This window comes from Hetaerina americana, unplaced genomic scaffold, assembly GCF_022747635.1.
Source record: "Hetaerina americana unplaced genomic scaffold, ioHetAmer1.1.p SCAF_42, whole genome shotgun sequence".
In the NCBI taxonomy this organism is placed as follows: domain Eukaryota; kingdom Metazoa; phylum Arthropoda; class Insecta; order Odonata; family Calopterygidae; genus Hetaerina; species Hetaerina americana.
This window is the reverse complement of record NW_027287008.1, coordinates 4,449,774-4,466,968: the sequence shown is the minus strand read 5'-3', so window position 1 is coordinate 4,466,968 and position 17,195 is coordinate 4,449,774. Positions and strand designations below refer to the sequence as shown.

General features: G+C 39.7%; 1 protein-coding gene across 1 annotated transcript in view; it reads right to left on the bottom strand.

Moving 5' to 3' along the window:
• Positions 1 to 12,553, bottom strand: part of LOC139692826 (sodium/potassium/calcium exchanger Nckx30C-like) — a 47,655-nt gene extending 35,102 nt beyond the window's left edge. The window contains exon 1 of the mRNA XM_071591124.1: positions 11,486 to 12,553. Within this exon, the coding sequence (XP_071447225.1) occupies positions 11,486 to 12,313 (828 nt within the window). The 5' untranslated portion in view covers positions 12,314 to 12,553. The remainder of the gene's footprint in view (positions 1 to 11,485) is intronic.
• Positions 12,554 to 17,195: the final 4,642 nt, after the last annotated feature.

The following is a 17,195-nucleotide window of genomic DNA, read 5'->3' as shown; positions in this document are numbered from 1 at the left end:
ATCGCCAAAATAAACAGAAAGTATCTTTTCCGGATCTTGGCATGAGACTTTAGAGGAATTAGCTAGGAATATAACATATGTAAATAGTACGGATGTCTCAAAGGAGATGACCAAAGGATAACTTTGTAGGCAAAGGAAAAAAATTGCAAAAGGCTGTTCGGGCGTAATAAAATTAGTGCTGTGTAGGGAAGAATGGAGACCTGCTCTCACCTATTCTAGGATGGAAATATTCACGAATGACCATTTCGGGCCAATCAGATGAAGTGGGTAAAATTGTTTGAATCACTATGGCACTACAAGTTTTCACCATTTTGGAGCGTTCTTTAAGAAAATATTGTATTGTATTATGATAATAGAATTAAAACCATGTAGATATTACTGTTTATGAATAAAACCTTTTTTTAATATTTTTAACGAGTTGTTGGAAAATTATAGTGCCAAATTCGGTGCATTTAATTAAAATCAAAGCATTTCAATGAACCTTTGATACATTATGTAAGAGCCAAACATCGAACCTTGGGCTGGATACGCTAAATGAACGAGTTCCCGAAATATAGTGCGCCGTCATCTCTTCTTCCTCCTCGTTTTTTTCTCAAATATTATGTCAGAATGAAAACAGCGTTTTTCCTCTATTTATTTTCGCTGTGATTTTTTACTGCCTCTTTAATCTCATTTTTATTTTGATCATGGGCCTTGGAACAAACCTAGGTCCACAATTTACGCCATACACGTGCCGCAGAGGAAAGGGGAAACGGCTGATTGCAGAATATTGTAATCCCCTGTAGATGATTACCTACAATAAGCAAATCGCAATTATAGGTTTCCTTATCAGTGGATTCGTAATATTCTTAGCTCTAGGTGGCTGCTATAATTTGGCAGTACAATCAGGTAGAAAGTCAGATCGAAGACTATCGATAAGATAAAATTTGAATGATTACGTACGCATGCTTGTTTCTGCATTTCAATGAAGGAAGGCAGATACTAGACTAAACTAGATATGATTCGAAAGGGGAACATGGCCGTTGCTTAGATATCAGCGCTTGAATTTCTACTGCTGAGGTATAAACAATTATTTTTTACAGTATCGATCACTTTGAATTTTTTTAAGCAAGCATAAAAGAAAGGCCAACCATATAAGAGAAGGAAAGGAAATGATAAGTTTTCTACGATGAGTGATTTCCACACCATATTGCAAGTCACGGGGCTAGTGAAATACGAAATAGGTAATCGGCCTATCTTAATCTACGCATAGTGTTAAAATATTCTCACGGCAGCATATCCTGACATTGACACACCTTGCTCGAAGGCAATTATAAAGGTTTGGGAGTAATAAACAAACCTGGTAAACAAATCAATCGTGACATTAAAAATTCTTTCAGAGATATTTGGCGTCCACAATCTTTTTAACCATAGATAAATAAAATGATAATAAATGAATGAAAATAAATAAATGATCCCATGCAGAATTGCCAAATTAACATCAGTATTTCAATGAAGATAAAAGATAATTACAACTACTGGTTTCATTTCGAAAAAATAAGCGCCTTTTTCGAAGTCTATAATATAACACACACCAGGTCAAACTTTCAGAACGGATTTCTCGCTGGGAATTTTACGGTGGTTGTAAAACACATAGAATATGATTGTCGGTACCTTACAAAAAGTTTTCAAAAAGGTAACATAAATGTTATGAGAGTACGTTAACTTTTGGAGGTTGCGCGAGGCCATTTTCTCTTAAAATTCGTATTTATTTCATAGGTTTTCATCGGTTTAAATGGAAAAAATATTTTTAATGAATTTTCAAGAGCTTTCATAACATTTTTTTAACTTAACAATAGGCCTTGAAAAAACTCCCTCGCTTTCCGCAAAATTTCCTTATTTTCTCCGACCTCGGTAATTTACTTAATATTGCCGGGTTCTTTTCGGCCGCGGTCACCCTATAATAATCAAAGTCGGAGCGGAAATGTCTTTCGCCACGCGAAACTTAGTCGTGGCACCGTGTAGGAATAAATCTAAACATGGTCGCCACACACACACTCTCTACGTTGACATTTACATATCGACATTTACAAATATAAAACTGCTCAAAAATAGCGCTTAATGCGAGTAAATTAAAACTGCTTATCAATATACTAAGAAGTATTCCGATTAATGACAAACGGAACGCAATCCTGGGCAAATACTATTTCCAAACCTACTTGTGCTTCTAATAAGGTTCCAATTTTGATCAACCGGAGCATTACATCCATAAAGCGCGTGGCGCAACATCGAAGCTTTAAAATTTGAATGAAGGACAGAAATGGGAAGTTCCAGGGAGCTGAATGGAGCACCTTAAACCCTAACTAGTTTACTGCCGGGGAATGACAGAGAGAGAGAGAGGTGAGGAAATCACTAACCCGTTTACGTCAAGACATTGTACTGCCTTAAAACCCAGGTTGTACGAACGCGTTAAAGCCAAAATGGTTTCGGAGGGTATACTGTTGATCCAATATCTTATACCATTTTGTAACAAAGTAGGGATCACCGAATCCCCTTTCACGCGTACGGGGTCCCAAGGACATTCATACTCGAACAATTACTCCGAGACATTTTCGGGGGAGCGGGAGATGAAGAGGGGAAATCGTGGTCATAACTGCGAGCCCACCCTCTCCCATCCACCCGTCGCATTTAACCCACAAAAGAATGGTCGGGATGGGAAGAAGGTGGGGGACCGGGGGGGAGGAGGAGTGGAAAATGCTGTGGGGGTTGGGTGGATGGGGAGAGCGGCATTCGAATGAATCCCAGCAGAAGACGCGGAGGCGTTCGTCCAGCGAGTTAGTTGAACGGATGAGCGGTAAAATATTGAGAAATTTGGAGGAGACTGGACGCGCGTGTATGCAGAGGCGGAGTGGGGAGGGGACCAAGAGGGAGGATTTAAGCCCTCGGAGAATGGTGGGACGGATGGAGTGCTTCAGGGGAGGGATGAAGAAGGGACGAAGGGATCCCCTGGAGGGAAGACGAAGGAAGGGAAAGGAAGAGGAGGAGCGGAGGGAGAGAACATGTGAGCGTATGTGTGTGTGTGGGGGGGAGAGATAGAGGGAGGAGAGAGAGAGAGAGAGGTAGCGAGAGGCAAACAGAAAGCATTTTATCGATTTGAGGCAGGCATACTCTCTTTCCTCGCCAGCAGTTGCCCCAGAGAGGGCTCCCTTCTCCGCGACCCTTCCAACTCCTCCCCTCCTGGCCCATCCCACTCCAGAGCACGCGCCGCTCCGCTCCGCGCACCCACTCACCCTCCCGCCCCGCCCCTTTCCCCCAACCCTCCTCACCCCCTGCCCTTTCCCCCTCCTCTGACCCTTCCCCATCGCTGCCTAACCACAGCACACGCGGCCTTCCTCAACACTGGGCTCAACGTGCCTCCTCTCTAGCCTTCTCGCTCTCTCTCCCGCTCGCAGCCACCGCTTCCTCCACTCTCCCTCTCTCTTCTTTTACCCCGATGTCGTCTACTCCTTTCCCCATCGCCCCTTCCACACACCTTCCTTCCTTCCTACCTCATCTACATCTGCATGAGGGCTGGCGTCGGACAACGGCGGCGTGAGCGGAAAAAGCCGAGGTTTGTCCGCATGGAAGTGCCGATTTTGCTCGTGTATCTTTCTCACGTACGAAGGGACCGCCGCGGTTTTCCCGAGCGAGGCCGGAGGTGACGCCCCGCCTCCAGTGCCTGGGACTTTTGCTTGCCCAATCGTACGGGTCCCACGCGGTGAATACGCTTCCCGCGGAGGACGGGAGGCTATCCCTTTCGATCGCGTAGATTCGGATTTCGGCAAGTTAACTCCTGGAGGAGCAAAGCATGAAAATGTAGATTTTCACGGTAGCACGGGATGGGGAGTTTACAACGTTCCGTGAATGCACCTACGCCGACGAAGCGGTTCCTCCCCGTCCTCCTTGCCCCCTCTTTGCCATTTTGCGTCGCCCTAATCACTCTCCTGTCCCCGAGGTCAAATGACTACATCACTCAAGAGTCTTTCTTAATAAATTACTCTTGCTTGGAGTTTTTAAGTGTCCCGAGCCCTTCCTCTTTTGATTTCAGCCCATAATTTCACTGAGGAATGAACGGCCATGGGCAAAACAACGTCTACTCCCGGGGAGGGATTCGAATGCGCGACCTTTAAAGGTTAGGCAGTCACCGTGTAGCTCACTAGGTTAAATAGAATGACTTTAAAGTTGGACATCCAAAGGATGGTCCCCGTGGGGTTACATTGCAGTAGCGTTGGTTAAATGGAGTCGGAGAGTGGGAGAAAATATAACCCCTCCATTTAATAGAATTCTTTATTGGAATATCCAATAAAGCTTGCCCGTAACGTTGTTTTATTTGACTGCTGTTAATCCATTATACTTCATTTGAAATGCAGTTTTTTTTATTTTCCATTCTAACGTTACAGTTCTTTGTGGGTTTTCAACGTTCCCTAATTTCGTGTTTTATTGTGCACACACCTTGAAATATTTGAAGGAGAAACCCCATTAAATTTGCCATTCCTTTTTTCTATTGAATTAGACATTGCTATTTCTTTCATAATTATTGAAATTTCTTTTTGTGCGATTCTTTGTTTCCTTCAACCAGACTAATTGAACGAGTCACGCGATTCAACGGGGCTAACTATAGTAAACTTACTGCTCAAAACCTCGCTATCATGCGTCCATCTTGGAAACAGTACTAGGCAATTTATTTCGTCAATTATTTTTTCGGCAAGTTCATATCCCTTTTAGATCATAAGATTGCTTCATCGTTAAGCGCACAGTCGACTTATAATCATCGATGCCACTCTCAGGCAGATAGTCTTTGCCAATTGCTTTAATGAAGGCGGCAAGAGTAGAGAAAATTATAAAGTGTCAAAGGCAAGTGGCAAAACAAGAATGAGAAACCCAGCATCGCAGTTATTGATATAGAATGGTAAATTAAAATCTGTATGTAAAATCATAAAGGTGTCTTCATGAAACTCCTGGTACAAAGGATGTCGTTCGTGAAGGAAGTGTATTTAGGTGAGGCAACTTTCATAGACTGGGTGAGATAAGACTATAAAGCCCTTATATTAAAAAATAATAATTTTTAGAGGAATTTGTCATAATTAAAGAAAATCGACATGGAATACCAGGCACTTTTTTTATCAGCCAAGGTATTCAATGAACATTAAATAATTATGTACTTGTATTTTCTAGCATTGCCGACCCATATTTATATTATTCCTTTTAGCTGCATACAATCTTTTATGATATTACTTTATACCTACATTTTAACACATTGGATTGATATTAATTATGGAATTACCATCCGACGGTTAACCATGTGCTCAATTCGATCACGTGTGTGTTTTTTCTTGTTCTTACAAGCCAGTCGAAAAATAAGAAAACCGAAGGGGATGTTAAATCTAATGCACGAGCACTTCACATTTCTTCCCTTGTTTTAGCCAATTTTCGTATTTGACCACTCCAAATTTTCACCTTTCCCTATCTTTGTCAGGTCCGAGCCGCAATTCCCTTCTCCCAATCCATTCATTATTTCCTTAGTTTTGATTACCTTTCAGTGAGAGTTAAGCGCTCCCCCGATCGGTGGTTTCACCGCAATCAAATAGATAGAGGAATTTATGAAATAAATTAATTCAGCGAACCCAAATTATTCAAGAAAGACTCCATAAAATAGCAATTTACCTGAGCTTAAATACCTTCTTTCATTGCACCGCATAGTCAACTAAAAAATGGATATCAAATACGGGAATATATTTGACCGGTGTTTTGAATTAATTCAATATCACATCCCTTACGAGAGCCATTAAAGTCAGAGCTCCATCCCACCACTCCTATTCGTTTGGGTCTTTGCAAAACTCGGGAGCCCAGTCTATGATTCGTTAATTTTCCAGAGAAATTTCATCCAAAAATTTGTCCCCAAATGCAGTCTATTAAATGAATACCGGAGAAATCATGCACCAAGGATACAAAAATGCGTTCAATTTTTGGTCAATTTAAATCCCAAATTTTCATGCCAGGGTTTTTTGAAATTCTTCCGGATCACCGCTAGGGTCGAGTCAAATCTCGGGGCTCGGACAAACAAGACGGTACGGAAGGGTAAGTACGCGGATCACATAAGTGTCCGGTGCCCAAAATTAAAAAAATATGACACCAAATATATTCGGCGATCCACCAACGGTTTGCGTTCGGGGATTTCAGGCGGGGAAGGGGGTGGGGAGGGAGAATAAGAGGGAGGGTGGGAGTAAAAGATTCCCCTCGCTCACCGACTTTGTTCCAGTCCACGCACTCCGAACCGAAGAGTGAACCCACCGGCGGGATGGGGAATGCGGGAGAGAGAGGGAAGGCGCGGGGGAGGATTGGGCGACAACGAAGCGCCCGGGAGGGAGTCGATGCAGCCCCGGTGGCGTGTGTGTGCCACCCACACTATCCCCCTGCCTCCCTCTCTCATCATCCTCCCTTCCCACTCACGCTGCTTTCTGCCTCCCCCCGCGCGCTAATCCCGCGGCACGTGGAAGCGGGGGGGGGGGGGGGACCTTCCCCCGGAGGAAGGCCCGAGGGAAGCGAGGCGTGCTTTGCCGCGCCCACCGCCGCGCCTCCACCGGGAGAGAGGGCCGTACCCTCCCGCTGTCCTCTCACGCGACGGTCGCGCGTTGGTTTGCTCCTGCCCACGGCCGGCAAGAAGGTCGAGGCCTCGTGATTCGGGCCGATGGGGGGAGGCTTAAGGGAGAATCTTTCTCTCCGTGCCCTTCGACGACCGTTTGTTTTCAAACTTAAAACCCCGCCGTTGAGAAGGGAATGAAAACGTGAGGGCATCCACTGAACTGTGTGAGCATAATTAATTCATTCCGAAAGTGTCGTAGTTGGGAAAGATATATGTACGCAGGGTCGGCGTCAGTATCGAATTTACACTTACTCCTATCCGAAAGTACATAGATAAATGAAGTATATCCTCGATGTCGACTCGAAGGCCCCCAAGCACTCAAATGGTTCGGATTCCGAAGACACATGTAGGTGAATTGGTAACGAATTATGGGGATTTTTAAATTGAGAAAAACGTAATTTTCAGTGGGAGACAAATGCAGGGACACGCCCCCTCTTTCTGCTACAACTTAAGATCATAAACAATATTTCCATAAATAATTGTTCTATTCGCTCATCGAGATTCCAGATGAAGTTAGTATTTAATGTTTGGCGATCTTTAAGTTGCTAAAGAAAGGAGAAATTGGGTTAGCCAGAAATAATGTGTACACTAACTTGAACGTCGCAAAATAGGTTAACAGACGAACGAAATTAATTCAATGAATTCCATAATTTGAAAATTTTGAAAAACTTAGCTTAATATTACCGGTTCAGCAAAATTGAAGGGAGAAATAAAATTTTAATGAAAAATATTTTCCCGTTTCGGAATGTTTAATTGGCAATCATCTGCAGTAATATCCCACACATGTTCATTTTCACCAGAGTGGTCTAGAACGATCACATAGCAATCAAACAATCTTACAGAGGCCCAAAAAAAGAAAGAAATGTGATCCGATTTTTTAAAACCTATTTTAACGGATGCCTTGAGCATATGCACAAGGAATCGCATCAAGCAAAGGCGGAGTCTCTGAATAGTTACGCTGAAAAAATTCACATAGAATATAATTGCTTTAAACTTTGTGACACTTTTATCTCTGCTACATGAGAAAATTATTTGATCCAATTCAAATGCTTAAAGCCATACCATCGTCGCCATATATTTATGAAGTTTTTCGAGGACTATACTGTTGATGCAGCAAAAATATTTCAGAATTTTACATGTCGATTCATGTTATCAATAATGGTAACAAGTAATTTCGAGTACATTTATGTTGAGTATATTTCCTTGAATATTGTGATTTTGAACAATTTAATTATTTAATCACAATATTCAAGGAAATTTACTCGAAATTACTTGTTACCATTAACATGAATCGACATATCAATTTCTGAAATATTTTTGCTGCATCAACAGTATGGTCCTCGAAAAACTTCATAAATATAAGGTGACGATGGTTTGGCTTTAAGAATTTGAATTGGATCAAATCATTTGCTTATGGAGCAGAGATGAGAGTGACACAAAATTTAAAGCAATTATATTCTAGGTGATTTTTTTCAGCGTAGCTATTAACTACCTACAGAAACTCCGCCTTTGCTCGATACGATTCCTTTATGCATATGCTCAAGGTATCCGGCGCCCACTCCATTCACTCATCGTCCAATCATAACATTTCCACTTTCAAGTGAAGAAAAATTTTACTCGTTTAAAAATTAATACTTGATCGTCACCTCAAGCACTTTTACTTTAAAGGAATAATTTTAAAATTATGTTTAAAAGAAGTGCAGGAGTCAAGTAAATTTTCCGGAGCACCAAATTTTTCACTTAAATCCCCCCCCCCCAATCGCCAAGAGTGAACAGCATGCACAATTTTAGTTTAACCGATTGAAATTCCAATCCTTTCACTCAAAATTGCAACGCATAGTTTCAAAAATTAGGTGCTGAACCATACCAACAATTATGGTAAGACTTGATTATATCAAACAATGCTAAAAATTACTTTTTCAAAAGAAAGAGAAGAATCTAAGAGGCTATAATGTATAGGCACCTTAACCACGCTTTCCACACAACAACGTGGACGTGTTCCATTCGTTTCAACGGACTTCAAATCCTTTGATCTCTCTCGACAGAAATGGAATTTTCAACTGGGCCGTCTAGAGAAAGAGTACCCAAACCCAATCATCAATTCGTAAAATAAATGGTCATTTTTCATCCTACGTGCTAATGGAAAACGTAGATCAGAATGTAATTAAGGAATATAGTCCGAATAAATACAAAAAAGCAATATTCCGTTGGATATTTTGGTTACACGATCTCGAGCTTGCTTTGCCCTTAAATATCGGCGCAGAGAAAATTCATATACTTGCGAGAGCCACTCACGCTGACAAGTTTGGCGATTCATATTTCCATGAGTTTCAAGCAATGGATTTCATATTTGTATGACTTGTGTCTTTCTCGATCTCGCAATCGCATTTCCCAATATTACACGCCTTTTCACCATATTTTATTTCCAATAATTAATCCGCATAAACCTTTCTGTGAATGAGTCAATTAAGACCGAATAACTACTCATCTATATAGCGTGTATACATGACGTGCGTGTGCAAAGGGTACTCCAGTTTGTATGAGCAATCACCACCCTGTTATGGCTTCAGTAATGAATATAGAATAGTTATAATTTCTCCGAGCTATTCATTTCTATAGAAATATCAACTCATTTTCGAATCATGCATGACAGATATGGAGCAATCGATACGAGAATGCTTCATTTAAGTGAACAAACATTCGTATGATAGTAAAATAAGTAGTTTTACTCCCATTTTTTTACTTTTTACCCTTAACTTTCTATGATTAGTACAACAATTACTAAAATATCTTCCCCTTATCAATTTAAAACTGATTTCACCGCTTTTCCGTAAGAATTATTGATGCATTTTTACAATTATATTACCTAATTTTATTAGACCCTCATATGAGATTATTAAAATTCGTTCATGGTCAACAGTGATTAATATTAAAGATGATACCTTCCAATAACGGCTAACATTTAGAAGCAAACTTAAAAGCTAAAATAAAGTTGCAATATATGATTTCATATACATATCCACACATATACATATAATATCGTTAATGATAACTCGTTCTTTGTAAAAGAGCTCTCTAAAAGACAGATTGATGATTAAAGTCGAAAATTGAAACGTTGCTCACTGTTTTTGACAAAAATATCATTTATTTGAAGAGAAAATAATAACAGGCTGAAAAATCATATTCTCTATGATAGTACTAAATTAACTTAGATTATTAAATGTGATGTCCTGAGTTGATACTGTTGGCTCTCAAATAGTTGACAAGAGTAATTCATGAAGAGCTGGTGCGGCTTCTTTTATTATTATAATTCTCACCAAAATAAGCGGTGGCAGAAATTAACTAAGCTAAGCACTAAATATATTTTTTAAATTATAAATTTGTAATGAAATGTTTAAATTGAGATATAAAACCACTCCCTTTCCATTTAAACGTTGGTCCTTTGGAGAAATATACAAGTACATACTCGTACATTCAGATGCACATATTTGATTATTTTTAAATACTACTCAACTTTACGCTTTATGCACCCTAAATATACATAGGCATGTGATTTGAAAAAGATTCTACCCCATCGGTTTGATCAAAGTCACCTTAAACTAACGATATTTAAAACCCCAACACTCCTCCTCTAATCTTAAATACGAGTAGTGTGTTTCCGCGCATTTTTTGCCGCGCATTGAAATTATGTAGATTTTAAAAATGAAACCAGTTTTTTCATAATATATTAAAACGTTACAAAAAAATTAAATCCGGCTGTAAAAGGTTTCCTGAACACTTTTTATATAGTTTTATTTGGGCTTATGATACGAATTGAGCATCAACGGAAATAGAAACTTTGGCCCAGAGAAGAGCAAAAGTTCAGTTCACACTTTTAGCGTCAAATCAATTGCATTGATTCCATATTTCCTAAGCCCAATATTGAAGCGTATAATCATATATCTTATATATTATATATAATATGTATTATTTATAATATATATTATACATAATATATATCATATATAATATAACTTCCACAGGCAAAATGACATTATTACATTTAGAGAATCCTCTATATTTATGCATGATCTCCGGATTTGAATTTCACCTTCAAATATTATAGCTAACCTCATCGATTTATCAATGATTAACAACCTCTCAATTTATCAGTAAAATTATTCAATACCAAATGCCAACTAAAAATGGATGGTGGAAATAACGAGCTAATAAAACCTCAATCAGAATAATAAAAGCTCATTGAGGAAAATGGAAAAATTTGGTTCGATCGGGATTATGGAAATCAAAGCCAAAAAAAATCTGCCTCTAAAAGGTGATATATATGCCAAAAGTTTCCCTAGGCGCCAATGAGCAGAGGTAACAAAATCCTAGCTCAATTAAGAAAAGCTTAGGGGTGACGGGACATATCGGCGGGAGATATCGGCGAACTAAATCCAGTACAAATATGTATGTAGTATTAAAAGTCGCTTGGATCAAATAGTCGGCATTAGCGCATAATAAGGCAAATACAATTGAATAACTATAAAGAGACCATGTCGGTAAAATCACAATACAAAAGCCAATAAATAACTGATGAGAGGGGGTCGTGCCTTTGGGCCGACTGCCGCCGCTACCCCTGTAAAGTGCGGAACAATCCTCCAGAGAAGGCTTGCAGGTTTGCGTGTTCGAAGGATATACATAGGGATTCCTTTAAAGGGACTCGTGGAACGGGAGCAATCGACTCAACCGTCTCAACGGGGCAAACATAAGCAGTTAAAACAGTAAAAAGAACGGGCAAGAGAAAGGAGGGATGGAAGAAAAGGCGTGCCCTCTAAGAGTACTTACGGATGGCATCAGCTGATCCGTGCTGCGTACGCGCGTCACTTTGTTCTTGTACAAGTGTCTCTTCACGCACCGTTCGACGGGCCGATTGAACTTCATGAAGGTGACGTAGGCGAGGTAGAGGCAGAAGAGGACGAGGGCCTCATACCAGTAAATGTGGTTGTCGCGGAAGCAGAGAATCAGCGTGAGTAGGCTGACCGAGTAGAAGGTGCAGTCTCGGAACAGGGGCCACCAGGTCAGGCTGAGCACGGAGCGCGAGAAGAGGGCGCACATGCCGATCACGAATAGGATGTTGAAGACGGCCGAGCCCACGATGGTCCCGATGCCCACGTCGTCGAACGAGACGAACACTCCGATGACCGAGGTGAAGAGCTCCGGGGCGGAGCCACCCGCCGCCATGAACGTCGCACCCGCCACATCGTCCTGCAGTTGCAGTTTCTCGATTATCACGTCCAGCGAGGGGACGAAAAACTCATCGCACACGATGGCCAGTGCCACGAACATGTACACGACTCCCAGGATGTGCAAGATCACCGCTCCTTTGCGGCGTTGCTCCATTGTGAACAGATCCGTGGGAAAGAGCGGATCCCTCGGCACCTCCGTGAAGTTGGACGTGTCGTTGACATCGCTGACGTCGTGCACGTGGTGCGAGAGGAGAATCCGGCCCCCGCCGCCGCCGCCGTCCGAGCGGCGGATCCTCTGGGGAGGCGGCGGGGGAGGTAAGAAATCACCGCCGCCGCTGCCGCCATCCACGACGAAGGCGGCCGCGGCGGCGAGGGGCAGTGCGCCGAGCAGGAGGCAGAGGCCGGCGAGAGGCGGCGGAGGCGGCATAGCTCTCTCCGCACGCGCTCACACTGCCGCACGCTCGCAATACTCGCACGTCAGGTCATCCCCGTCCCCTGATTGAAGTCTCCCACCGGCTCCCGCGGTTATCTCGCCCCCCCGCTGTCTCCTTCTAAAGAGGCTCCTCGTCCAGCCGTCGTCGTCCGCCTCCGCCTCCGTTCTCCCTAAGAGGAGAAACCTCCACCGTTACCGTAGCCTTCCGAACCCGCTTCTGGCGCGGGGGCGGGAGGCCAGAGCGGAGCGGACGCAGGGTCGGTCGATACGGCCGCGCCAGCGCCGCCCGTGAGGGATGCGGCCGAAGAGGAAACAGGCAGGGCGGCAGCGCCTCGGTGCTCGAGTGGGGGAAGGAGGAGGAGGCGTGCTTGCGTCACGGGGGTGGGTTGGGTGGGGGGGCGGGGGCGACTTTGGGTGCGGGACGGGCGACTCGCGAGAAAAGAGATGTGCGGTCCGGTCTCTCGGCTGCGGAGGCTGAGGAAACCATTTCGATGACTTCGTGCTGGTATACTGGAAAGAAAAACAAGGATATGAATAAATGGTTTTCTGGCCCCGAAGAGCCCAAGCTCGTTATCCATAATATTCTGCTTTTTTTATGGCCCGGTTTTCGATCAGGTCAGGAATTATTACAACGGTGAGTAACGTTTAAGCTTTTTTCCATGAATTGACGATTTTTTGTGGCTACTATCTAGGAAAATAAAGAAATTTTACTGATGCATTTTAATTATGATTTAGTATTAAATTATCTATTGAATCTCATTTTTTCAAATTAAAAATTTGATTAAATCCAAATTGGATATTTGTGTGAACTCATGCTTTTTTAAAATTAGTGTATTTTTTAATACTCTACTGGTAGCTCTCTTTCTCCTCAAATATAGTGTTTACTTATGATAAAATAGGCCTCAAATCATTATACTTAAGGGATATAACCACACTCCATGTATTAAAAACATCAAAATCTCTCAAGTGATAATTACCAGGTACCACCAATCAAAATCACGGAAAATGGGTTGTATAGGTGATTTCCTGCTTTGCCATGTTTTACAATTTCTTTCCTTATAAAAAATATCAGCTATAAAAAATTGAGAGTAGTTAATCAATAACTTTTTCCTGACCTTGGAGCATAATTTATTGATAAGTAACTAATTTTAGCCAGGCTGGTCTAATCTGTAACATCCCGTTACTTATTCAAATGGTTATGCATTTACAAGCACTATAACGAATGCCATTATGAAAAAATCAATAGTTCATATAGCTTATAATTTTTATAATTAAATCATGAAAGAACTTAAGATCTATCCTCTTCCATTAAAATGTCCCCAACACTGGATATTAATATACCAAGAAAAGAAGAAAAGAGAAAGTGCTTGATTACATTGCATCAGGAAAACTGATTTCACGGGACGTTTTAAATCCAGGGAATCAATGTAACACTGTTAAGATGCATTATGTTGGCAAGAGGGTAGCTGAGGAACTCTTAATTTACAGTGTGTACAAGAGTGATCCATCTGTTAACATTATTCCTAGAAATTATGCATAAAAATGCCTCTGTATAACTTTGGCCACATTTTCTTTGATCCATGCTACTCATAACAATTTTCATGTTTCATTTGAATTGCAGCAAGATATACTCGCCCAAATCTTCCCATAATAGTTTTTATTAATGTACCTGCTAGAATTTATGCTTCTCTAAACATATGAAACCTTTTTACTGTTATTGTAATAACTTACCAGCCAATCTCCTTCCCCACCCATCACCTCTTCCTTCACTTAACTCACTTTCATCATCCTAATCAAATAATTTTACCAAAAATCTTCTTATGTTTATAACCTCTGTAACAACGGAGTTTCCAAATTATAAAATATTGATATCCACATCAAGGGTGGATATTCCTTCTTTACATTTGAACTCAAAATCTTACAATCAACTTATTTTTACACTATGATACATACATTTTTGGTTTTCTGAACCTGTGCAATGCACCAGTAATATTAATTTAAATACTAGAATGGAACCTCAAAGTAAGGCCATAGTCTCATAAAACACACTTCATAATATAAATTAAGGAAATGAGAAATAACATTACAGCATATCTAACTATCACTTATAAAGTAACTTGTTCTTTGAACAATTATAACATTTATTCATGTAAACAGGAGTGGTATGAAAGTGAGTTTGTGAATAATTTCATATAAATGTAATACATGGAAAGAATTACTATTTTCATTAATGGCAGTTCAATTTCAGCCAACCTTAGAGAGACAACCCCCAAAAACAATTTCTTGAATAGGGCACATCAAATGCAATGGACAACTCTTCCCTGAAAAAGAAAATTGAACCAAAAGCCCAAGAACATGTTTAATTGCTATTTTCCACTCATTATTCCTAGCAAATCTGAATCTCCATACAGTGAATGGATATCAAATCAAGTTTCCAGAATACATCAAAATGAAATTTCTGAAAGTCATTAAATGTACGTCGTTTTACCATTATAAAATCAATATTTTTCAGATATATGTTGTGTTTAATGATCAATGCTTTGATTTATCCACTCAAATTAAGAAACTGCTTGCTCTATACTCAATATAACTTTACGAAATTGCTCTTCAAAAATCATTGCATAAAATAAAAAGTATCCTGTAATGAATTAATTTAATAAATAAAGCAATTGATTTTGTGATTTTTCAAACATAACATATTATTCTTCATGATTTCCAAAATTTTCCATTTTAATACTCAAAATAGTTTCCTCTATATGTCAAAAGGTTATTCTTAATTAGTGTTAGAGGGAATTTTATATTTTATATCTCCCAAATAAATTCACTACAAGCTACTAACATTCAACATCAACCATCACCACTTATTTTGTTTCAAACAGCCAAATTAGTCCACAGATGTAAATAATTAAATTTGTCCATTATCCAAAGGGTCACATATACAACAAGGAACATTTAACTGATATGTGAAGAGACAAGGGTTGATCACCTTCCTCTTGTATGAACATGGTATAGTCTTTATTAAAATAGTACCACCCAAACCAAAACTAACATTTTCAATAAAAATTAGCCACCCATAATAATTGAATAATTGATGTAATTCCTAAATAAAAATTTATCATGTATTTTTTGACAGAATCACATTTTAAGATGAAAACTCATTAAATGGCCACATAAATATGACAAAAAAACAAGCAATATTACTGAGGAAAATCAGCCAAATAACTGTTAATTCTATAATCAGCCAAATAATGTTCATTACATACAATTTTGTACAAAAAGAATAAAAACTCTGGTTGCATACCAATTTCATTTTATCTGCATCAACACAATTCTTTTACTACACCCTATAAATGTAATCAAGATGAGGATGACAAAAATGAATTCATTAATTTACCTAGGTGGTTCAACCAATTCAGTGGATCCAAAATTAAATATTCCATCAAGAAAATACAAGGAAATAGATGCAAACAACAACAGAGATGTCATGACTGCAAATTGGTCATCAAAAGTATGCCGAGAATGGTGAAAAATAGACAATATGGTATTACAATGTTTTGATTTAATTTGCATTTCGCAGAAAATACCCTTAAAATAGTATGATATTATAATGTCTTTCAGAGCAATTGTTTTCCTCTCACTCCCCCCTCCTCAGGGAGGCAAAACACATGGGCATCCGGTAGACCGCCACCCCCTGCGACAAGCCACCCCTTTCCGCCCTTACTTTGTCCCTAACTTCCCAAACGACAGTCATGGATGGTGTTCAACCACTCCCTTTACACTAAACCCATCCCTCTCCCAATCTTTAATCCACCCACACAGCCATATATCTATATATACAGGCATAAATATAACTTCTTTGCCTCAAGATGCTGCACCACAGTGAAACCTAGGTCACAATAAAGCTTATTTTTCATGTTGAGTTTTGTTTAAACATAATTCACGATACAAAGAGATCAGAAATGGGTCATTGGCCAATAATGGGTTCATGTTACAAGGACTGAATGCTCAAGTTGGTAACGTGAGTAAAGTGCTTCAGTTTCCCCATCAAAAGAGAAGCAATGGTAGTTCTTAAAACAACTGTCTCATAATGGACAGACAAAAAAATAACACTGAATTTTGAAATCTCTATAGTTCGTCGAATTCTTACAATAACTTTCTATTCACTAGAATTGACTAGTTCTACCGTAAAGTATGAAGCTCTTGGTTAAGCTATTTTAATAGTTGTTCATTAATAATTGATGTCATGGCATTTGGTATGAAAAACAATACATTGGTATGAAAAAGTGTAATGTTGCATGAATTAACTATGATTCATTGAAATTGAGACAATCTGCAAATTGCTGAGAAAGGTGGTTGAAATGTAGGAGCCACTTCAGAGGTTTCATTGTAATGCATGGAAACAATTGAAAAAATAAGTTTTACTTTTCATGTGAATATCGTTTTCAATTAAGAGAATATTCAATGAAATGGTTTAAAATGTAATGAATCTTCAGGAAAAATATTGCACTGTATCAAAAGGTAGGTTGATTTTTCTTTGCTACATTTATTTGTGTTGACTAATTACAATTCAAATTTGAGCAGCACATGTCTTCAGCAGAATCTCATCAATTAAGGCAATAAAAATATAACAGAGTGAGCATATAATTCTATGAATTCTATAGGCATTTAGGATCCTAGGCATTCTAGGATTCCATTTTTCTATAGGCAAAACAAAATTCTATTGATGCATGAGAACGAGGAAAGACAACAGGGAACGCGTGAACATATTAAAAACTATGGATAATGGCATAATAACCAAAACTGTAGAAATAACAAATATTTTCAACTCCTGCATTATGGATGTCTTTCGGGGAATAGAAAACAAAAAGGAAAATAA